Source organism: Boleophthalmus pectinirostris, unplaced genomic scaffold (assembly GCF_026225935.1).
Source record: "Boleophthalmus pectinirostris isolate CB_2022bp ecotype Guang Dong unplaced genomic scaffold, ASM2622593v1 HiC_scaffold_8, whole genome shotgun sequence".
In the NCBI taxonomy this organism is placed as follows: Eukaryota; Metazoa; Chordata; class Actinopteri; order Gobiiformes; family Gobiidae; genus Boleophthalmus; species Boleophthalmus pectinirostris.
Window position 1 is genome coordinate 10,338,752 of NW_026571515.1, and position 24,335 is coordinate 10,363,086.

The 24,335-nt window shown below is 40.5% G+C and overlaps 3 protein-coding genes across 4 annotated transcripts in view; 1 reads left to right on the plus strand and 2 right to left on the minus strand.

Annotated features, from left to right (window-relative positions):
• kazna (kazrin, periplakin interacting protein a) overlaps positions 1-24,335 on the plus strand; it is a 428,011-nt gene that overhangs the window by 18,095 nt on the left and 385,581 nt on the right. The gene's annotated exons all lie outside the window — the stretch shown is intronic.
• On the minus strand, positions 1,247-3,335 carry LOC129412292 (tripartite motif-containing protein 29-like). Its single transcript, XM_055165616.1, has 2 exons — positions 3,202-3,335; positions 1,247-2,853 (listed from the first exon to the last, which is right to left on the minus strand). Exon 2 carries the CDS (start codon positions 2,642-2,644, stop codon positions 1,472-1,474), a length of 1,173 nt encoding a protein of 390 aa, XP_055021591.1. The 5' UTR covers positions 2,645-2,853; positions 3,202-3,335; the 3' UTR covers positions 1,247-1,471.
• On the minus strand, positions 4,929-8,532 carry LOC110158803 (E3 ubiquitin/ISG15 ligase TRIM25-like). 2 transcript variants are annotated; one of them, XM_055165614.1, is made up of 3 exons: positions 8,432-8,532; positions 6,983-7,290; positions 4,929-6,949 (listed from the first exon to the last, which is right to left on the minus strand). In XM_055165614.1, the coding sequence occupies exons 2-3, from the start codon at positions 7,286-7,288 to the stop codon at positions 5,657-5,659; spliced, it is 1,599 nt and encodes a 532-aa protein (XP_055021589.1). In that variant the 5' UTR covers positions 7,289-7,290; positions 8,432-8,532; the 3' UTR covers positions 4,929-5,656. The 2 variants fall into 2 exon arrangements, with proteins under 2 accessions (XP_055021589.1, XP_055021588.1); XM_055165613.1 differs by having other exon boundaries at positions 4,934-7,290.

Sequence of the window (24,335 nt, forward strand, 5' to 3'; positions counted from 1 at the left end):
GGAACACAGGGTTTAATAGGCTGCATTGATCCTGGTCACAGCTGTTTGCAACGTTCAAGGGCTTAATTTGTCTTTGTTAAACATTATACCAAGATAAATACGTATTCTTCAAGGTGCACTGGCATGGGGTCAAATTCAAACGCAATACTAGACTATTTATCCAACAACAGAATGGTAGAGACTGTAAATATAAAGGTGCACTGTGCAAGCTTTTGTAGAGTGTCTGTCACCGCTTCTCTCCATGGAGATGTTGCCTGGAATGTTCCACAATAAATCACTGCACTTATTAATTTCTATGGAGACAGCAGGTGATGACACAGGGCCAGGTTACATGTCCTGTCATGTGGAGAGGCGAGCCCACTGAAGTCAAAATGCGTGTTACAGAGTGAATGCAAGATGGATGCGTTTAATGCTATACCGGGACATTCAAGACAAAGCAGCAGTAATCTCCATGGAGACAAGCAGATGTCACACCCTCCACTGGAAAAGTTACACAGTGCACCTTTGCGAAAGAATGTTAGCGTGTTAGTGTTTCTCCCCAGAGAAATGTTGCTCCTTTGGTTGTTACGATTTTTGCGAGAGGGAAGAAAAACATGAAATAAAGACCACAAAGTCGTTGTTATTTTCAATTTTATATTTATTTACATTTAATTTGACCTATATTTGTAACATGTAAAGAATATTCTGGAAGCTATGTCAACGCAAACAAATATAGAGGGATATTTTTCTGTTGTGCTCTGTGCCTTTCCCGGTGAATCCAGGAAAGCCAGATCAACAGCCACAGAAAATATAGACTTAATTCATGTTAAAACATTTTTATTAATTAAAATTAATACAACTCTGGTTCGCCACTTTCATGGAATGAAACTGTGGATTTGATGAGTCTGAACTGCCCAGATATGTCAGGCTTTAGACTTAGATTTAGACTTTATTGATCCGGAAGGGAAAATACTTGGACACCGTAGCTCACACATCATCACACATCACATTATATTACAATAACAAAGAAAAATATAAAACATGGTTAAAAAAACTTCTAAATAAGTCAAATCAAACTTTCATGAAAATCTGTGGTTGAACATTGACAGATACTGACAGTTACAGAGAACTGACACTATGTTGTCTTAATGTAATACTATTGCCACATTCTCCTAAATAAAGCAGGTCTCATGTCTAATAACCAAACCAAAAAAAAATTGTTTGTTGTTGCTCCTGTACTTGTGTAATTTCTACGCCACCACCACGGCGTTTACCAGGGCTCACCAATGGCAGCAGGTCTTCAGTAAAAGAGCAGTTAGTTATAGAGCTGATGAGAACAACACTATTTACATTAAAGAAAGAGACTAGACCCTCCTCATAATCCACATATACTCCAATTTTTGTTGGCATATCTCTCAGATTCACATAAGAATCACCGACTCTACATGTGTTAGACACTTCACTGTCCCATTGTAATAAGTAGAACCCATGATTACGGTCTTGCATCACTGTAAATCCCTCTACTTACTGACTTTTTGGCCACTCCCACTGCCCATTGTTGTGATCCTTTCACAGTGACTTCAAAGTAAAACTTGTCTGAAGAGAATGCTTGTTGTCCTAAAACAAAGACCTTTGAAGTAAATCTTTTAGAGTTGCATGTACAGTTGTTACTATTAGCTGTATACTGTGCGTAAGTTGAAGACCCTCCCACAATAATGTTTGGATGAGCTGTATCCTTATCTAGAGTGACATCTACAGCATATTGTTTCTGCATTCTTTTAAATTGAGCCACAAAGACCTCAGGAATCTCCTTATTAAGCTGTTTTTTCAGTTCAGAAAACTCTTCAGCTAACATTCTACCGTATGTTGAACAGATATTTCTTTTGGTCCAGTCATTGAGCTGTGGAGCAGGTTTGACTGAAGTGAAGGTTTGTACAAAGTGCAGGTGGTCTCCAGAGCTCCAGAGCTGCTCCATCTCAGCTCCTCTCTGCTCCAGCACAGAGATCTCTGTCTGGATCTGCTCTATCAGCTGAGCTGCCTCCTCCTCGTTCTTCTTGTGCTTCTCTACAATGTTCTGTTTGAACTTGTCCAGACTTTGTTGAACACACTCCATCAAAGCGTTGTAGACTCTGAGACCTTCTTGTATTTCTGTGTCTGCGTTTCTCTGACTGAGCTCCACTGAGCGCCGGATCTCCTCGATTTTCTGACGTCTTTCTTTAATCTGATTCTTCAGCGTGGCCTGGTGCTCCTCACCCTCCTCCTTCAGGGGGACTGTCTGATGGTCTTTGTGGTCTTCAGACATACAGAGCAGACATATGAAGTGTGAGTGTTCCCTACAGAAGAGCTCCAGAGGTCGGTCGTGCTCAGGGCAGATGCGCTCCTCCAGGTTGGGCAGAGGTTGGATCAGCTGGTGCCTCTTCAGACGGGGGTTTGTGAGGTGGGGCTGCAGGTGGATCTGACAGTACGAGGCCAGACACACCAGGCAGGACTTCAGGGCTGTGAGTCTGGGCTCTGGGCACACGTCACAGCTCACCTCTGCTGGAGGAACCTCCACCTCACAGCTCACCTCTGCTGGAGCAGAGGACTGGAACTCTGAACTCATTGTTTCAACCTGAATATCTTCGCCTCCAGGTTTATTTTTTAATTCAAAAACCATTTCAGCCATAACAATGTTGATTTTTAAGGAAGGTCTTGAGCTGAAGTCCTGTTTACAGACTGGGCAGTTGTATCGGTCGCTGTTGTCCCAGTGTTTGTTGATACAGACTCTGCAGAAGCTGTGTCCACACGGTGTAGTGACTGGATCAGTGAAGACCTCCAGACAGATGGAGCACAGGAACTGCTCCTCAGAGAGAGTACAGCTCACAGCGGCCACCACTACAACAGGAGAGAGAACATGTTTGAAGGTTTGGAACTATGAGCTTCATTTATTTAGTGTCAAATGCTATGGACGACCCCACCCAGTCCACTTCTTTATACAGTCTATGTATAAAACACAAAGATCAAATATGGACACACAATGAAGACTAAGACAGCTACAAGCTTTAACCATGGTGTTGTAAACATGATAATGACTCTTGACACACCCAGGCTGTATCTCATGGATCTGTTTACTTTCTTTAAAAATTGTACAAAAAATACAAATAAGATACAAATAACCTAAAAATGATGAAAGTATGTTTATGGCATTATCAAATACAAAATACATGTTGTCATTGTACTCACCTGATACTTTATAGTTATAGATATGGAAAGGCTGATGTTAGATTCCTCTTTCTGCACCGTACTCCACACAGCTCTGCCTTCTCTCTGTTGCAAGTTTCATTTCTTGTGAACTGCTGCTGTTGCTCCACCCCCATATCACTTCCTGGTTCACTTCAGGGCAAGTACTCTGTATTGTCCCTGTGAGGCCACTGGATCAGCTGGTTAAAAATAAGCACAATAAAGCAAGAAATACAGACTTCTCTAAATGATTTCAACCCATTGGTAGTTTTATTTTACAATGTGATGAAGCCATACACCCAGATGTGGTGCAAGAGTCAGTTTTTCTTATTGATTACATTGTGCTTAACCATGAAATATCCAAAAGGTAAATTCACAAATCTTGAACCTGAACATTTCTATCAGTGTTCAAACCCAAATAAACGATACATGGCAACAAAAATGCTGAATAATCCATAAAGGACTTGCATAACTGTGTATCTGTATCCGATCCACCTTCCGTGGTTCGTGTCTGTGTCTTTAGTCCATGTGAATTCAAGTTTTAAGCTGAAGTTTCAATGGTCTCTAACCCAGGGGTGTCAAACCCAAATTCACAGAGAGCCAAAATTAAAAACTGGGACTAAGTTGTAGGCCAAACTAAATATTTAATGAAAAATTTTCAACAATATCTATGTTTTCTCTTCTTTTGAGATATGTAATGTTAAACCTTTTTTATTAAAATTCATGTTTAACAGTTTTGCTTAAACATTGAATCCAGAACAAGCATAATATAAAATAATAATAATAATAAATAATGTCTCTATAGTAGGGATAATCGAAATATTGTGATATCGTATTGTCAAAGTTCTCACAATAATATCGTGGACCATCACAATATATCGAATTACAAGTGTCTTTGCTTAAATTAAGAGTTATAAAGCAGCAATAGCTAAAAAAAAAAAAAAGACTACAGGGAACTACATAGACCATGATCCTTTGCTCCATTTCAGTGCAGACTACATGAAGAAATAACAGTTCTTATCAATTTTAAGTCTTAGTTCTTTGGATTAAGTCTTGTCAAGGCATTTTAAGAGGAAAAAGTTTGTATTAACAGTTGTTCGCCTCCACAAAATATCGCAATAAATATCGTACAGTGAGATGTATATTGTGAAAACATACTGAGAGATTTGGTTATTGTTACATCCCTGATCGTGAGCCTCCGCACCATATCGTGAGCTTTCCCATGATATCACAATAAATATCATACCGTGAGGTTGATATGAGACTTGATATTGTTACACCTCTACTCTATAGTCTATCTGTAGCCTATGGACCAGCTCTAATACATATTTGAAATGATCTCACGGGCCAAATATAATTATGTTGTGGGCCAAATTTGGCCTCCGGACCTGAGTCTGACATGTCTGGTCTAACCTGAGAGTGGATTTGCATTCTATTTCCCTGGCTGTAAAATGGATTCCTCTTCTTGAACAAAGCAGTGTCATTATAAAAGAGGCTTATGCACACAGTTTGTCTTATGTCCCTGTACCTTTATGTCACTGGTTCTCGGACAAGAGTTGTCTGACAGGTTTTGGAGCACTGTTTAGTAAACTCAAACTAGACCTGTCACAATAACACATTTTGGTGAACGATATATTGCTACAAAGAAATATCACAATAAAAGATAATATTGAAACTTCTTTAAAACACTGACACAAAGCAGGATAATCCCAGTAAACACATGCAGTCCTACACTCTTTGCTAAATTGGGCAAACGACTCAAATAATATTCAAACCAATATTTGAATCAGGTACCCCTCAGTTTCTAGACAAATATTTTACCCATTGGACTATTGGTACTACACCAGCCATGTGTCGAAATCTCAGTTCGTCAGACAGACCCTTTCTACCCGTTTCCCCCTCCTCTCCTTTGGTTGTTACGATTTTTGCGAGAGGGAAGAAAAACATTGTCAAGAAATAAAGACCACAAAGTCGTTGTTATTTTCAATTTTATATTTATTTACATTTAATTTGACCTATATTTGTAACATGCAAAGAAGAGAATGTTCTGGAAGCTATGTTGGCATAAGCAAATATAGAGGGATATTTTTCTGTTGCGCTCTGTGCCTTTCCCGGTGAATCCAGGAAGGCCAGAAAATATAGACTTAATTCAAACTGAGGATTTTATGAGTCTGAATTGTCCAAATAAGCCAGGCTTTAGCTCGCGTCAATACACAACAATGCATTCACAAATAATTGTTCTGTGATTATTAGTGATTATTAGTGATTATTAGTGATTGTAGCATCTGCAGAGTCAGTTTCAAATCAAATCAAACTTTCATGATAATCTGTGTTGTGTGCACAATGACAGTTACTGACAGTTACAGAGAATTGACACTATGTTGTCTTAATGTGATACAACTGCTGCTCATCGTCGTCTTTCTAAATAGAACAAGTCTCAGGTCAAACAACAAACACCTTATTGCACTTGCATGGCACCACCACCATTACCAGGGCTCACCAATGGGAGCAGGTCCTCAGTAAAAGAGCAGTTAGTTATAGAGCTGATGAGAACAGCAGTATATACATCAAAGAATGAGACCAGGCCCTCCTCATAATCCACATACACTCCAATGACCATTGGCATATGACTCAGATTCACATAACAACCACCGACTTGACATCGATTTGACTTTTCACTGTCCCATTCTAATAAGTAGAACCCATAATACGGTTGTGTTCTTATGTTACCTGTTCTATGTACTGACTTTTTTGCCACTCCCACTGCCCATTGTCTTGATCCTTTCACAGCGACTTCAAAGTAGAACTTGCCTGAAGAGAATGCTTGTCGTCCTAAAACAAAGACCTTTGAAGTAAATCTTGTAGTGGAGAATGTCCAATTGTTTTCCTTAATTGTATACTGTGCTTTAGTTGAATAATATTCCACATTAATGTTTGGGTGAGCTGTATTATGATCTAGAGTGACCTTCACAGCATACTGGTCCTGTAGTTTTTTAAGTTCAGCCTTAAAAACTTTATGAATCTCCTCTTTAAGCTCATTATCCTGAAGTTCGGTGAGAGCTTCAGCTAACATTCTACTGTATGTTGAACAGATATTTCTCTCGGTCCAGTCATTGAGCTGTGGAGCAGGTTTGACTGAAGTGAAGGTTTGTACAAAGTGCAGGTGGTCTCCAGAGCTCCAGAGCTGCTCCATCTCAGCTCCTCTCTGCTCCAGCGCAGAGATCTCTGTCTGGATCTGCTCTATCAGCTGAGCTGCCTCCTCCTCGTTCTTCTTGTGCTTCTCTACAATGTTCTGTTTGAACTTGTCCAGACTTTGTTGAACACACTCCATCAAAGCGTTGTAGACTCTGAGACCTTCTTGTATTTCTGTGTCTGCGTTTCTCTGACTGAGCTCCACTGAGCGCTGGATCTCCTCGATTTTCTGACGTCTTTCTTTAATCTGATTCTTCAGCGTGGCCTGGTGCTCCTCACCCTCCTCCTTCAGGGGGATTGTCTGATGGTCTTTGTGTCCTTCAGACATACAGTGCAGACATATGAAGTGTGAGTGTTCCCTACAGAAGAGCTCCAGAGGTCGGTCGTGCTCAGGGCAGATGCGCTCCTCCAGGTTGGGCAGAGGTTGGATCAGCTGGTGCCTCTTCAGACGGGGGTTTGTGAGGTGGGGCTGCAGGTGGATCTGACAGTACGAGGCCAGACACACCAGGCAGGACTTCAGGGCTCTGAGTCTGGGCTCTGGGCACACGTCACAGCTCACCTCTGCTGGAGGAACCTCCACCTCACTGCACACCTCTGCTGGAGCAGAGGACTGGAGCTCTGAATTCATTGTTTCAACCTGAATATCTTCGCCTCCAGGTTTATTCTTGAATTCAAAAACCATCTCAGCCAGAACAATGTTGATTTTTAAGGAAGGTCTTGAGCTGAAGTCCTGTTTACAGACTGGACAGTTGTATTGGTCGCTGCTGTCCCAGTGTTTGTTGATACAGACTCTGCAGAAGCTGTGTCCACACGGTGTAGTGACTGGATCAGTGAAGACCTCCAGACAGATGGAGCACAGGAACTGCTCCTCAGAGAGAGTACAGCTCACAGCGGCCATCACTACAACAGGAGAGAGAACATGTTTGAAGGTTTGGAACTATGAGCTTCATTTATTTAGTGTCAAATGCTATGGGTGACCCCACCCAGTCCACTTCTTTATACAGTCTATGCATAAAACACAAAGATCAAATTTGGACACACAATGAAGACTAAAGGCCCGTTCACTCCAAGGCGTCAAAGCGTCCACTTTCTATGTAAAGTCTATGTGGACGCGCGACTAGAGCGTCCTGTGTTTTTGCGGCGCGTTTTCGGCGTCAGCGCGGCGCGAATCTGTCGTCGACGCGGCGCGTTTTGAGCGTTTTGGCGTCAGCGGCCAAGACGCGCGTCCAAGGCGTCAGCGTCAAGAAGTTGAAAATGCTGAACTTTTCGCGTCAGACGCGCCGCGTCAACCACTCAGGGACGAGTATCCAGTGACGCAGCGACGTTATTATCAGGAAGCAAGACCCGAGAACCAGAACCACAAACATGAGCGGAGCATAAATATATACGACACAATCACCGAGCCGATCGCGAGGACTACACCAGGACCGGACCAGGACTAAACCAGGACTCGACCGGGACTAAACAAGGACTAGACCGGGACTAAACAAGGACTAGACCGGGACTAGACCGAGACTAGACCGGGACTAGACCGTGATTAGATCAGGACTAGACCTGGACTGATCCAGTGTCATTAGTGGAGTATAAATATATATACGCCCCAGTCGTCGACCCGATCTCCTCCGCTGATGTTTTGTCATAAAAACACTCTCTCAGTCTGGTCTGACATTGTTTCGGGAAAAGACCGGGACCGGGCTCTTGTTTCCAGGGCAACGGACGCGCGTCAAGTATTTTTGTCCCGTTCGTCCACGCGCGTCGGGGGCGTCTAAACTCAAATGAAAAGGCTCCAAAATAGAGGCGTCAAGGCGTTTTCTGACGCTTTGGTGTGAACGCCCCTTAAGACAGCTACAAGCTTTAACCATGGTGTTGTAAACATGATAATGACAAATCCTCTTGACACAACCAGACTGCATCTCATGGATCTGTTTACTTTCTTTAAAAATTGTACAAAAAGTACAAATAAGATACAAATAACCTAAAAATGATGAAAGTATGTTTATGGCATTATCAAATACAAAATACATGTTGTCATTGTACTCACCTGATACTTTATAGTTATAGATATGGAAAGGCTGATGTTAGATTCCTCTTTCTGCACCGTACTCCACACAGCTCTGCCTTCTCTCTGTTGCAAGTTTCATTTCTTGTGAACTGCTGCTGTTGCTCCACCCCCATATCACTTCCTGGTTCACTTCAGGGCAAGTACTCTGTATTGTCCCTGTGAGGCCACTGGATCAGCTGGTTAAGAATAAGCACAATAAAGCAAGAAATACAGACTTCTCTAAATGATTTCAACCCATTGGTAGTTTTATTTTACAATGTGATGAAGCCATACACCCAGATGTGGTGCAAGAGTCAGTTTTTCTTATTGATTACATTGTGCTTAACCATGAAATATCCAAAAGGTAAATTGACAAATCTTGAACCTGAACATTTCTATCAGTGTTCAAACCCAAGTAAACGATACATGGCAACAAAAATGCTGAATAATCCATAAAGGACTTGCATAACTGCATAATCTGTGAGAACCAGATCCACATCCCCTGGTACGTGTCTGTGTCTTTAGCCCATTTGAATTCAAGTTTTAAGCTGAAGTTTCAATGGTCTCTAACCCAGGGGTGTCAAACCCAAATTCACAGAGAGCCAAAATTAAAAACTGGGACTAAGTTGTAGGCCAAACTAAATATTTAATGAAAAATTTCAACAATATCTATGTTTTCTCTTCTTTTGAGATATGTAATGTTAAACCTTTCATATTAAAATTAATGTTTAATAGTTTTGCTTAAACACTGAATCCAGAACAAGCATAATATAAAATAATAATAATAATAAATAATGTCTCTATAGTAGGGATAATTGAAATATTGTGATATCGTATTGTCAAAGTTCTCACAATAATATCGTGGACCATCACAATATATCGAATTACAAGTGTCTTTGCTTAAATTAAGAGTTATGGAGCAGCAACAGCTAAAAAAAAAAAAAGACAGAGGGAACTACATAGACCATGATCCTTTGCTCCATTTCAGTGCAGACTACAAGAAGAAATAACAGTTCTAATTACTTTTAAGTCTTAGTTCTTTGGATTAAGTCTTGTCAAGGCATTTTAAGAGGAAAAAGTTGCATATTAACAGTTATTCGCCTCCACAAAATGTCGCAGTAAATATCGTACAGTGAGATGTATATCGTGAAAACATCATACAGAGAGATTTGGATATTGTTACATCCCTGATCGTGAGCCTCCGCACCATATCGTGAGCTTTCCCATGATATCACAATAAATATTGTACCGTAAGGTTGATATGAGACTTGGCTATTGTTACACCTCTACTCTATAGTCTATCTGTAGCCGATGGACCAGCTCTAATACATATTTGATATGATCTTGCGGGCCAAATATAATTATGTTGCGGGCCAAATTTGGCCTCTGGGACCTGACATGTCTGGTCTAACCTGTGAGTGGATTTGCATTCTATTTCCCTGGCTGTAAAATGGATTCCTCTTCTTGAACAAAGCAGTGTCATTATAAAAGAGGCTTATGCACACAGTTTGTCTTATGTCCCTGTACCTTTATGTCACTGGTTCTCGGACAAGAGTTGTCTGACAGGTTTTGGAGCACTGTTTAGTAAACTCAGACTAGACCTGTCACAATAACACATTTTGATGAATGATATTGCTACAAAGAAATATCACAATGAAACACTGAAACTTCTTTATGACACCGACACAAAGCAGGATATTCCCAGTAAACAAATGCAGTCCTACTCTCTCGAGCCCGACCAATATGGATTTTGTTATGGCTGATATGAAACCGATATAATGGGAGTTGGAGCTGCCGATAGCCGATATAATCGCCGATATATTTAGTGATGTAAAAATTCACTGTAAATCTTGAGTTGTATAAAAAACTTTTAAATTGGGTTTATTTAAGCAACATTTATTGTTCTTCTGCCTCTTTTTTGTCATATTTATAGACAGTAGATCACATTCTAGCTACTAGTGATGGGCAGCAGGACTAAAGCAGGTCTAAACCAGGACTGAAAAAGGACTAAACCATTACTAAAACAGATCTAAACCATGTGTAAAACAGGACTAAACCAGAACTGAACCAGGACTGAGTGTCGGGACTCGGTCTCTAGCTCTCTCTCGAGCCCAAGATTAGTCCTGGTTTATTTATTTTATGCTGAACTACAGCCAAATATGCACTTTTTTTCTATCCTATGCACACACAGATTTCTGAAAGTTTCGTTTTGAGCCGCTGTCGCTGTCAAACTGCCACGAGTCTGCATGTGGCGTGAAGAGAAAAAAGTGAGAGAAAGAGAAAACAAGACTCCCAATACGAAGCAGGCTCCCGTTGTTCGCTTCAAAGAGCCGTTTCGTTCGCAACCGTCCCATCACTACTAGCTACTAAAGTAAGCTACCGCTATTAGTCTTTAGCCGTAAATGCTGTGCGCCGCGGTAATGAATTATATGTGCAAATGTGGATCATTCACACGTCTATTCACAGCTCATTTACATATCAATGCTGGTCCAGTAACAAATATACGGCCAATATAGTCACTTTACAATAGACCAATAGAAAACAGCCTGTTTATGTGCGGGAGCTACAGCAGCTAATCGCTAATAACAAATAACCAAAACTAGCTTCAAAGTCCATGTATTTCCAACACTCAATGCTCACACAGGCTCCTCCTCACATCACAAGTCTGAACTAATAAATGTCCTTTTAATCCAGACTCAAACCGATTGTCTGTAAAATGAATATGATCTCAGTGTTGCGCACGGCTGCGGGTGTAAACAAACACACGTGAGTGAAGTGACGTGACTCTGTGGTGTGTTCAGGGACAGTACGGACACAGACACAGACAAATGACTCCGCAGATAAATACTGATGCAGAGCCACATATTAGGACATTTATCTGTCTGTAAATTGGATTAAATGAACATAATGTAGAGAGTCTAAGCTTTATAACGAGGTGTAACATGCCCACGTCGGCCCATATCAGCAAACATATCAGCCGATAGCCGATATATATCCCCAGGAGCCCATATCAGCCGATAATATCGGCCAACCGATATATCGGTCGGGCTCTACTACTCTCTTTGCCTAAAATGGGCAAACGACTCAAATAATATTCAAACCAATATTTGAATCAGGTACCCCTCAGTTTCTAGACAAATATTTTACCCATTGGACTATTGGTACTACACCAGCCATGTGTCGAAATCTCAGTTCGTCAGACAGACCCTTTCTACCCGTTTCCCCCCCTCTCTCTTTTGGCAAGCTCAGGTGTCTCTAGCTCCAGCCTCCATTCTGCATGAAAGCCTGTGTTGTTTCTGCTCAGACTTTGGTGTTTTTTTCTAAAACACGGAGCTTTGGCCTCAGAGCAGAGAATATGGGCTGTCAGGACAGGCATATCACTGGGAGCCATGTGTCTGTGGGCTTGCTCAAATCCACAAAGAAACACAACAGAATGACTGATACCAACAGACCTACGATGAAAAGAAAAGCAACAACAATATTCAAAACTGTCTACATTTTAGGAGCTTTTGGTTCTTGTTTTCTGACGTGGTTCAGATGCCCATTTGGTGCATTGTCCGTCCATCGACCTGAAGCAGTTTAGAGTTTGTGTACACGAATATGTGAATGGACCGCAGTGATGAGAAAGTACGCCACAATACACCACCAGTCAAATGTCTTTTTTTTTTTTTTTTTTTTAAAGACAACAGAATATAACATTTAACAAAATACAATAATCAACATAAAAACAAAACACAAAAACATAGAGCAACACCCACAACAAATACAAAACACACACCGACACAAATTTAGTTAAATAAAACAAAAGTAACGTGGTATTGCAGCATAATCAAACTGCTAGGCCCAAGTATATTCATATTTTGGCCAATTTATAATTTAAATTCCTTTTCTCTCTCTTCTTTTTTGTTTTTCCCCATTTTCTAATAAACATTTTTAGTCACTATACTTGCACATCCTTTCCTTTCATCATCTTTTACTCTTTATTACAGTCTTAACCCTCTCAGGCTCAAATTGAATTTTAGTAATAGGAAAAAATCTGATATTTGGGGAAAATGATCATATGGGGTACAAATATACAATCTTGACATTTTTTTTGAGAGAGACCTTCACATCCAGTGCGTTCTGGGATGTTACAGATTTGCAGCATTGGTCCGGTGTGGTAAATTAACACTGAAGACTGAAAATGATATGAACGCAAACTTTATGTGTAAACCACTTTTCACAACAATGAAAACATAAAACACAGTGTAACAGCTTTACAGTGGCAGAACTACATCACTGTTTCGTGTGGTGCTCCAAGAAACAATTTTTATCCTTTGTAAACAACAAAAGTACTTTGCACTTCTGGCAGGCCGTTTGTTTGGAGTCATTCTTGCACAGTTTGCATCGTCCACGTTTATCAGCATGGATGGGAAAAAAGGCTCCTGAGTAAAAAAAAGCTCATATAATATGGATTTGGCGTAAGTAGGTAATTGGCATTTAGCTGTTGCAAATCTACAACGCCTGCCTGGAGAGGGTTAAAGCATAATTTTAAAGGCATTTCCTTTTTTTTCCCCCTGCCCTCTCTATTATAATTATTAAAACTATTATAATTATTACAACACCAGTCAAATGTTTGGGCACCATCTCATTCAGTGTTTTATTTTTCTTTATTTTTACTACTATTTACATTTTGTTTACAGTCGTCCTTCATCTTTCCCCTCAGTTTCGTGGGGGTTTTTTTTTTGTGCAATTTTGTATGCTTTTTTTTTTTTTTTTAAATATCATACCCCTGCTTTCTGATTGGCTAAGTGACTGTAGACCATTGTCAATCAACTCTCCTCTGAGCCGTGTCTCCTGTACAGTACAGATGCGTTCAGCTTGACAAATCTACATAAATGTTCGATCTCTAGCAATGTGATTTTGAAGTGCTGTATGTTTGCGAGTTTTTTCCCCGACGAAACGTTCTGCACCGACAAAGGCTCCTGCGGTCGCACCCAAAAGGCAGAGGAAGATGCAAACCATCGCACAAAAAGTTGGACTTCTGGACACGCTGAAGGAAGTTATGCGACTGTAGCGCATTACGGAATAAATTAATCTTCGGTTCGTTACATAAAGAAGGAAGAAAATAACAAAAGGACGACAGCAGCAATAAGTTTTAAGAAGGATGCAAAAAGGGTTGTAACTGTCCTGTCTGAGAAAAGTGTATAAAGTGTGTGGTGAGAGGTTTTACAGCCTTAAAACAGATAAAATAACTGTAAAATATAAAGCTGAATACTTCGCGGATTTTGCCTATTGTGGGTTCTTTTTAGAACGTAACCCCCGCGATAAACGAGGGACCACTGTACACTCAGAAGACATCAAATATAAGAAGTACGATATATGGAATTAAGTAGTGAAAGAAAAAAAGCAAATTTTTTACTATTTTGTTTTCAAATTCTGAAAGTAGCCACCCTTTTCTTAGTCGTTTTGGCAGTTCAGTTTCCAGGTATAATATCACTTCACACATCTACAAAATTACAAAAATGATATGAATTAAATTACATCCATGTGCCTTTAACTTATTATTTATATTTTTGCGCTTTGTTATTATGTTTATTGTGATGTGTGAGCTACTGTGTCCAAATAATTTCCCTTGTGGATCAATAAAGTTTCTCCTCTGACAGATAACACCCGTGCGTTGTGACTGACAACAGCTTAGCTCCAGGACTACCACCGATATGGGACTTTGCGTGCTCCCTTATTCCACAGCACTGTCCCTATCTCGCAATCCATCTGATAACTGCAGCCAGAACCTCACCTGCCTCCAAAAATACCAGCTCCTTTCCCTCACCCGTCCACCCCGACACCGTCAAGCCCAACCTGGTTCAAATGGTCGCTTTCTGATTTTCCTGCACGCTCCAACAGGCTTACAGGATTACAACTCGCTGTGAAACCCAAATCTGAGCTAAAAACAAACATAAGTAGGATTTGTACGTGACATTTATAGCATTCAATTTCACACCCAATCCACCACATTAGGCAAAATTAAAGGTACATTGTGTAGGTGCATTTTGTAACTAAAGTTGAGTGAAGTGGAACGTATCTGTGATGAATTTGGCCTCAAAAAGTGTCTAAAAAGCTTAACGTTTAAATGAATTTGTCCAATTTGACAAATCCTAAATTAACTTAAATTGTCTGTCAGCTTAGTAGCAGAGTGGTTATACAGCAATAAGGTCTTGTGTTTATCCCATTTGAGATAATTTGCAGTTTTTTTCTCTATCTGTGTGACTAAAACAGACAGACAGAAAAAGAGATCTAGCCCAAAACGGAGATCTGCAGAACACCCCTGGGTGCTAAACTGCGGTAATTCACTTGTCATTTGGTTGAAGAGTGGCTCAAATATTACACAGCGTAAAATCTAAAATGACACTACTTCTTTACCTTCACTTTTATTATTACTTATTACCGTATTTTCCGGACTAAGTCGCTCCGGAGTATAAGTCGCACCAGCCTAAAAATGCATAATAAAGACGAAAAAAAACATATAAGTCGCACCGCATTATAAGTCACACTTTTTGGGAGAAATGTATTTTATAAAATCAGAGACCAGGAACCGACATTTCATCTTAAAAGGCAAGTTCTAGTAATAAGAATAGAATAGAGAACAACAGGCTGAATAGGCGTTAATATGTTAACGAAACATATTAACAGTTATTCAGATAATTATAGCATAAACAACAGAACATAAGTTTACCAAACTCTCGATCTAACTCTAGAATTTTGGACGTAGGACCTCATTTCCTAGTGAGTCAGAGTGTTGGAGGCGTGTGGAGACACTTTTTAAAATATTCCATCCGGTCCTTGTATTTGCAGAGGTCGCTGGTGCTAGACTAGTGCATGTCAATGGCCGTAGTTATCCTGCCACTAAAAACAGACTGTCGATGTAAATGTCTGTGTGGATAAAATAATGTCTGAAGTGAAACTAACCTTGCGTCGCATGAATCGTCGCATGTTGAGCAGTGGAATTTTACTTTGCCAGTACGATAGGTGCTAGGTGATATCGCAACTCGCTGCGGCTGCTCAGACTTAAATCCTTCAAATGCAAGGTTGGTTTTACTTCCAAAATTATTCTATCGACACAGACATTTACACTGACAGTTTGGCGTAATAATAGATTTACTGTATTTTCCGGGCTATTAGACCTATACACGAATCCACTCGGGCGTCCCAGCACGACTTCAGTAAACTACAAAGCCGCACCACCCGCAGAACACGCAAACACACACGGAGCAGACAGCGACCACCAACGAGGAACGGAACGGAGGAACGAACCGAAAAAGCGAGTGCAATGTGCCACTTCTAGACACAACTGAACAGCTGAGTCACTGCGAACACGCCGACAATCCAGTTGGTCCCAGACAGCACCCTCCCTACACGCCACAACTGAACAAAGCCCAGAGTCACCGTGAACGCCACAAACAAAGTCCCACTGACCCATCCAACTGTTGTGTTTCGTTTAAAGTCCGGTGCGGTTTATTTGTGGAAAAAAAGTTCAAAAATAGACCATTTAATGACAGTGCGTCTTATAATCCAGAGCGCCTAATAGCCCGAAATATACGGTACTTCGGGTGTTTTGTGGAGTGGGTAAGACTGTTTTTAGTGGCTGTATAACTATGGCCATTGACATGCACTAGTCTAGCACCAGTGACCTCTGCAAATACAAGGACTGGATGGAATATTTTAAAAAAGTGTCTCCACACGTCTCCAACTCTCTGGCAAACTAGGAAATGAGCTCCTATGTCCAAAATTCCTGACTGTCCCTTGTAGATTTTCTAAAACTTTTGACCAGTAGTGTATATGATTATGTAGAGTACAGGACCCAAAAATCTGCTCAAACTATAGACTTCTCTCACTATGTCCCCGTGCGGCCTGGTCCCTTCTTTAGTTTTGTCCTGTCCGTGCACGTTACCCTTTCTCTCTAATTACAGATAGCAGCTCTAGTTTGGCTGACGCTGGGAGCCGGAGGGAGAGAAGGACCGCTGCGAAACGGAGGCTCATTTGTTCTAATTTAATATTTATCTATCGAAGCAGGCTGAGCCATCACAAGGGCCTAAATTGAAAAACACCCAAGCGTGCCCACACAGTCAGCAGAAAACACAAGAAAACAGCACTGATGACCCTTAAGAAAGAAGACGAGGCTTAGTTAGGAACAGTTTGTCTTGTAGCTCGTAGAAGACAGTTGTGACGTAGAGTTCTTATGCTGTCTAGACTTTATTGCCCGTCAAAGAAATCATTGGACCTTTCTATAATGAGCCAATTTGGTCTGGACTATTTGCATATTGTGTGCAGATTTGACATTAGAGGTGCATCGTCTAAATTTTGTTGTGGAGGGTCCGTCAAATGCGTTTTTCCATAGAGATGTTGTTGCTTTGCCTGAAATGTTTGACAATGTGGCATTAAATCTTTCTATCTTCTTGGAGACCAAACCAGACCAAGTTACAGGTCAGATCTGTGGAGAGACGACCCCGCTCACAGTCAGAATGCTTGTTTTTCTAGGTATTTTTGAGCTATAAAACCATCTATAATTGACTAAATATAAATTGTTTAATGTCATACTGTGGAACATTCCAGGCAGAGCTATGACGTATCCATAGAAACAAGAAGCTTACAGACCCCAACTAAAAAGTTACACAGTGCGCCTTGAAAAAAAACCCCATAAAGTCCAAGAAACAAACTTGGAACATTTGTTTACCTGGTCAGCTAAGGCCACACAGGCTTTTACTTTTACTATTTCTTATGAGCTTGATTGACAGGCGAATTAACCAATCAGAGAAATGCAAAGAAACGTGGGGCTTGCGCATAAAAAGGAAAAAAACAAACCAAAAAAAACAGTAATACAAAGGACTTACCCAAGCTCAGAAGTCATATATTTTACAAATTTCCTTTTTATCGTTTACGTCAGGGGTCTCCAACTACCAGTAGCTCTCCACCCTCTTCCCAGTAGCTCGCCAAGGGATTTCTGAATATATGTAATGTGCTAAATAAGTAAAATTTGATTAATTGAAATGCCTATTACCATTGTACATTGATGCCTAACTTTGTGCACTAATAAATGGACAATGGTTTATGTTTTATAGGCATCTAACTGTGCCCCAAGTCTTGCCCTCTTTCTTATAATCATCTCAATTTCTTGTGACCTCTAAAACTAGTAGCTCTAGCATTTTGTTTTGTAAAAGTGGCTCAGTGGAGGAAAAAGGTTGGAGACCCCGGTTTACATGATAGCTTTTTAATGGGCCCATATTACACTCTTTTTCTGATCTGTTATACATTAATGTTGTTTCCTCATCAAAAACATACCTGGAGTTGTGTTTTTTTTAATCATTCACACATGTTAAGCGCTTTGTGTTGCATTTTTTTTTTTTGTAGGAAAAGCGCTCTGTAAATAAAGTCTGATTGGTTGATTGATTGATGTTTAACACACAAACCCACTTATTTAGGCTGTGTTCTTCTCGCAAACGGAAAACGATCTGTTCCACCCTGTGATGTTATTGGTAATAGCCTACAGGAAGTGCTCCACTGTGTTTTTAAAATCCATACACCTTCACTAGAATCATTTGGATGATTTCAGCCCTGACAATTACTGACAAAAGCTAAAAGGAGCTGTTAACCTGAAAACTACCTCTTCATGACATCACAAGGTGGAACAGAGGGTTTTGAGCTTTGGTAATGTAGACAGATTAATAAAAAAGGGTTACTCAAACATGTGAATGAAACAAAACACTATTCCCAGAATTTTTTTGAGGAGGTAACAACATTCTAACATGACTTAAAGCTCACGTAATATATAGGACCTTTAATGATTCTTACACACATCAACATCATGTTACATTACAGTATTTTCCACACTATAGGGCGCACTTCAAAGCCTTTAATTTCATCAAAAAATAACTGCGTGCCTTATAATCCAGAGCGCCTTATATATGAATTTATTGGGGTGTCTTAGTACGACTTTAGTAAACTACAAAGCCGCACCACTTGCAGCATTATGGCTCCTGTAGTCAGGAGCATCGTGGAGTAAAACATACTGTGATTCCTTTTAATATCAAAATGCACCTGTCAAGAGACACGCTCACAACGCCGACTTTAAACTCAAGGCTGTTATAAAGTGAAAGTGCGAGCTGCGTGGGAGCAGTGGATGAGAGAAGGAGAACACACATTCACCAAGACAGGGAGACAGCGCCGAGCGACTTACGCCACGATCTGCCAACGGATCGTGGACGCCCGGGCGAAGGATCAGTATCAACTGTGGTCCGAGCTTTCACCAAGACCAGAATCATCGCTGAACTGCCAGGGAACAGGAACCACACTGACTCAGATAATGACGAGAGGGATGCAGTCGTGCTGGACGCCGTAATCACCCAACTGTTTGAACAAATATGAGTTATTTTGAATACACTAACAATTTAGCGTCTCACACAGTATTTTTTTTGTACGCGTTACTGTTGAAAAAAGTTGAGAGTTATTGTTAACGCGTTAAATGACTGACTTATCTAACTGTTGTGTTTCGTTTAATGCGGCTTATATTCCGATGCGGTTTATTTGTGAAAGAAGTTCGAAAATAGACCGTTCAGTGACTTATAATCGCGCCTTGTACTCCAGAGGCCCTATAGTGCAGAAAATATGATACATTATCTTTCACTGACCAAAAAAATCTTTTTTTTTTTCTCAAAGCGACCTCTGTGTTGACGGCGCCGTATCCATTGAACCAAGGCCCTCTCAGGTTGAATATGGATATAAATGACCTCAGACTCATTTACATTTCAATCCTCAATCCTCAAGACTGTGCCGAGAAGTGAACGAGAATGATTGACATTTTCTAATTAATGCAGCCAAATGAATAGAGCTTTTACAGCATTAATTAAAATGGCGAATCAGGAAGAAGAAGGTAATATTCACTGGTGAGCCTTCTGGATGTTGAATGCAGTAATTTTACTCATGAAATGAATAAATCTTCTCTGAAACAAAAGGCTCAATGTTATTTTTTTTTTAAAGGTGCATTTTGTTTTCTTTTCTGGTGGAAGGTCCGTCAAATGCGTTTCATCGTGGAGGTGTTATTGCTTTGTCCAGAATGTTTCACAGTATGGCATTAAACCTTTCTATCTTCATGGAGACCAGACCAGACCAAGTTACAGGTCAGATCTGTGGAGAGGCGACCCCGCTCACAGTCAGAATGTCTGTTTTTATAGGTATTTTTGAGCAATAAAAAGATTTGGGTACTTTAGTTTACACCATTTTTAACTTAAAGGTGCACTGTGTAACTTTTTGGTCCAGGGTCCTTCATCTGCTTGTTTCTATGGATCATTGCTCTGCTTGGAATGTTCCACAGTATAACATTCAACATCTCTACTTTACATTTATTCAATTACAGGTGGTTTTATAGCTCAGAAATACCTAGAAAAACAGACATTCTGACTGTGAGCGGGGTCGCCTCTCCACAGATCTGACCTGTAACTTGGTCTGGTTTGGTCTCCATGAAGATAGAAAGGTTTAATGCCATACTGTGAAACATTCTAGACAAAATAATAACAATATGGTTTTCTTTAATATCCCCTTTTATTTTGATACGATCATAAACAATACATTTTGTGAATCCATGTGTCATTCGTTCATTCGTTTTTCTACTATTTTCTTCATTATTTGTCTCCAAAACCAAAATGAAAAAAAAAAAACAGATAATGATTAATTTTTTCAGTTTTCAATTTTGTGTTTAAATGAAAAATGGAAAAAACGGATAACAACCGTTTCTAATTTATGTGACTTAAACCGCGACTGAACCGCGACTGAACCAGGACTGAACCAGGGTTAAAACGGGTCCGACCAGACCGGAACCAGACCAGGACTGAGACCGGGAACAGGACCGGGACTGAGACCGGGATTGAGACCAGGACTGAAACCGGGAAGCGACCAGGCTGTGATTGAGACGTGGACTCAGACCGGGACCAGACCGGGATTGAGACTGGGACCAGACCAGGACTGAAAACGGTTTAGCCTTGGTTTAGTCCTGGTTTAGTCCTGGTTCTGTTCTGGTTCAGTCCGGCATGGCAGTTTACGTCTCGGCTGTTGTCCGTTTTTTTTTTTTCCCCATTTTTCATTTAAACACAAAATCCAAAAGTGGTTTTGGAGACAAATAATGAAGAAAACTGTTATTTTTTCATTTTCTTATTTTTCGTTTTATATTGAAAAAAGAATGAACGAATGATCCACATATTTTCGTGCCTTCTTTATGATTATTACTTTGTACGACCATAAACAAAAACATCTTTAAAAAAATTAAGATAAGAACTAAAAAAAAAATAGAGAGGGGCTTAGAGGAGTTAGTTTATGGAACAATCTGAAAAAAAAGTCTAATACTGTAGAAGCCTTAAAAAAAAAAAAAAGAGTATTTAAAAGAGTATAAAGTTTTAATTTATATTTTTTCTCTGATATATACAGTAAGTCATAAGTGAAATTGTAAATGCAAACTTGCTGTTCATACGCTGGAATTCATTAGAAGTACTTTTTACTTCAGCCTAAACCCTTTCGGTCATGATCCATGGGGTTGTAGTCTATGTTTTGTTTTATTTTGTTTTGTAGTACTGCAAAATGACAGAATAAAAACTACTACTTGACGGACTCTCCATCAGAAAAGTTACACAATGTATCTTTAATTTTGTCAGTTGATGGCGCTGCTTTACATCTGGTCAGGCAATCTATAATATCAAAAGTATTTGCAGGTCCAAAACCAGAAATATTTATTTATTTTTTTCATTTAATTTATTTCACTAATATCTTCTCCATCCGTGTATCATTCGTTCATTCATTTTTCAAAATAACAGTTTTAAACAGTTTTCTTCATTATTTGTCTCCAAAACCAAAATGAAAAAACGGATAATGATTCATTTTTTCAGTTTTCGATTTTGTGTTTAAATGAAGAATGGAAAAAACGGATAACGGCCGTTTCCCATTTACGTGACTTCCATGACTACGATGCCGGACTTTTGAGACCGAGACCAGGCCGGGACCAGACCGGGACCAGAATGAGACTGAGACTGAGACCGAGACCAGGCCGGGACCAGACCGGGACCAGACCAGGACCAGACCGGAGGCTCAGAGCCCACAGCAGGCCTGGAGCTCGAAGCTGAGGCTTGGACCCCGCGGAGGCTCGGAGTCAAAGCTCGGAGTCCGCTCTGGTCCCGGTCTCAGTCCCGCTCTGGTCCTGGTCTGGTCCTGGTTTGGCCCGGTGTGGTCCCAGACCTGGATCTGTCCTGGTTCAGTCCGTATGCAGTGCAAAAGTCCGGCATCGCAGTCACGGGAGTCACGTACACGGGAAACGGTCATTATCCGTTTTTTCTATTCTTCATTTAAATACAAAATCAAAAACTGAAAAAACAAATCACTATCTGTTTTTTCATTTTGGTTTTGGAGACAAATAATGAAGAAAACAGTTGTTTTTTGTTTTCTTATTTTTGTAGTTTTAAATTGAAAAACAAATGAACGAATGATACACGGATTCTTCTCATTAGACCAGATTTTGAGTACCTTTTCCTCTTCCTCTTCTGATTTCTGATTGATGTTTGGTGGGTCGAAGAGTCTACAGCTCGTCTGAATGGAGCTTAAATCAAATATCAGACTGAGTGAGGATGCCTGTTGTGTTTGCAGGTTCTGGCGGTGTGTGCTGAGGGCCAGATCTGTGCTGTACAAATACTACAGAGATGGAGAAGACTGGGTTTTATTTAGGCTCTCTCCAAATAGGCTTCCTCTCCATGTAATGAAAAATCTCCACTTAGAACTTACCTGTCCTTCTAGTGACTCTTCAGTGATCCTCTGCTCAAATTTCTTCTGTTTTATTTTCCTTACAAACATTTTTTTTGTTTGCTCCAGTGTCAAAAATCAGGATATATTAAAAGCACAGTACCTGATTTTTACTTATCTTTTCTGTTTGTCTTCATGGAGAAGTTATTTCTTTGCCTGGAATGTTCCACGATATGACTTTAAACATTTCCATCTAGCATTTTCTCATTGTGGGTGTTTCTGTTGCTCAAAAATACAATAATTCCTTCTGTGGATAGGGGCGCCTCTCCACAAACCTGAACCGTAATGTAGCGTGGTGCTGTAAACTGCTTGTCTCCCATGTCATATTTCGGTTTAATCTGTATTGTGGAACATTCTGGACAAAGCAATAACATTTACATGGAGACTTCATTTCTCCAGACCGCGTACTGGCCAATCAGAGAAGAGCTGTGAAGCCATGACGTCAAACTCAAGCGTCTGTCTGGTCCCTTTTGTGGAACAGCAAAACAGTAAACAAAGCGGTCGAGATGGATGTAGACGAAGACAAACATTCTGTGTTGGCAACGATTCCCGAGAACAAGGATTTAAAGCCGGAACAGAGAAAATGTTTGGTGGGAAAGACGTTAAAATCGACAGTGTGCCTTATGTATTAATTCTGGTTGTGTTTACTAACCTCGAACTTATTATATGTAGTACACGGTGCTCAGAAATCTGTCAAAATGTTTTAGTACGACTTTGGTAAATTACGAAGCCACACTGCTTGATAGACTGTCGGAACATTACAGCTGCCGTAGTCAGGAGCCTCGCGGAGTAACACCATCAGCAGCACATCCTCTGTCACAGAAAGAACACTCATATTCCACTGAGTCGTGTCCTTTAGTCCGACAGAAGCTGAACCGCAGCAGCGCACAAGGTTTTTTCACTCTTATAGTTTATGTAAATTAGCCATGTGGTTTTAAGTTTCGTTTCTGTAAAACATAAACAAATGTGTGCAAAGCTGCATTAAACACGTTATTACTCAATGTAGGAACTCATAGGAAAAAAAAACAAAAAACAACCTTAAATCATCCACCCAAATTCACATTCATAAAACAGATTGATCAAGACAGGGAGGCAACACCGAGCGAATTACGCCACGATCTGCTAATTGATCATGGACACCTGGGCTAAGTCTCAAGTCTCAAGTGTCGTCCATGTGTTTTGTTTAATGCGCCTTATAATCCGGTGCGTCTTATGTATGAAAATAGACGAGAAAATTTAACATTATTGATATTGCGCCTTAAGTCGGGCATACGCTGTGCAATTTTTGACCCTTTTTGAGATGATTTTTCACTTGTGCGACTATTTTGGGGATCGGGCTGAGTTTTGGCTTCATTGTGCGTCGTGATTCGTGAAGTAAACATAGGGTAAGTAGAACTGATTTATACCTCACGACCAGCTCCCGATCGGCATTCGTAGGTCGCAAGAACATCAAACTTGTTTGAAATCCAGTCGCCTCTCGTGAGGGTTTCACTCTGTTGAAGTCGTTCCACGAGCCGATTTGCCAGAATCTGTCAGACTGAGCATGTGCAGACACAGAAGCGTAAGCAGGATATGAGGTTGTGGAGGACGATGGCGCTGGCGGGTGTTTTGGACACAGGACATGGAGGCGCAGCTAATCGAGCAACACAGAACAGACGTTTGGTGAAAAACTTGATGCTTCTTACCTCCAGTTCCCTCTGAAGAACTGACAACCTGTACTGCCCACATCTGCCCACATCTGCCCACGTCTGCCCAGCCATTTCTTTGACCATATTCGTCCCCTCTTCTTTTTGGGTTTGTCTGTGCAGAGAATGACACAGATTGCCGATTCAGCGCGTCTGTTTTTTGCCTGGATCAGCATTTTGTCTCCACACGTCTGTGGTTTTCTAATTCCGTGGTTTTCTTCTTTGTGGTCTTCTACTTCTGGAACAACAACTCCGGTCGTTATGTGAACATACAGTGTGCATGGGCAGGTCACAGCCGAGCATCGGTTCATATAGTGTGAGAACATGATTCGTGAGCTGTGAACGTTTAAACCCTGCGATTTGGTCGTACAGTTTAAGCTGGGGCTGAGTGACACAACTGAAAATAT

Excerpts from the sequence above, each read along its gene's own strand:
- LOC110158803 (XM_055165613.1), bottom strand. The coding sequence starts at position 7,288 with ATGGCCGCTGTGAGCTGTACTCTCTCTGAGGAGCAGTTCCTGTGCTCC.
- LOC129412292 (XM_055165616.1), bottom strand. The coding sequence starts at position 2,644 with ATGGCTGAAATGGTTTTTGAATTAAAAAATAAACCTGGAGGCGAAGAT.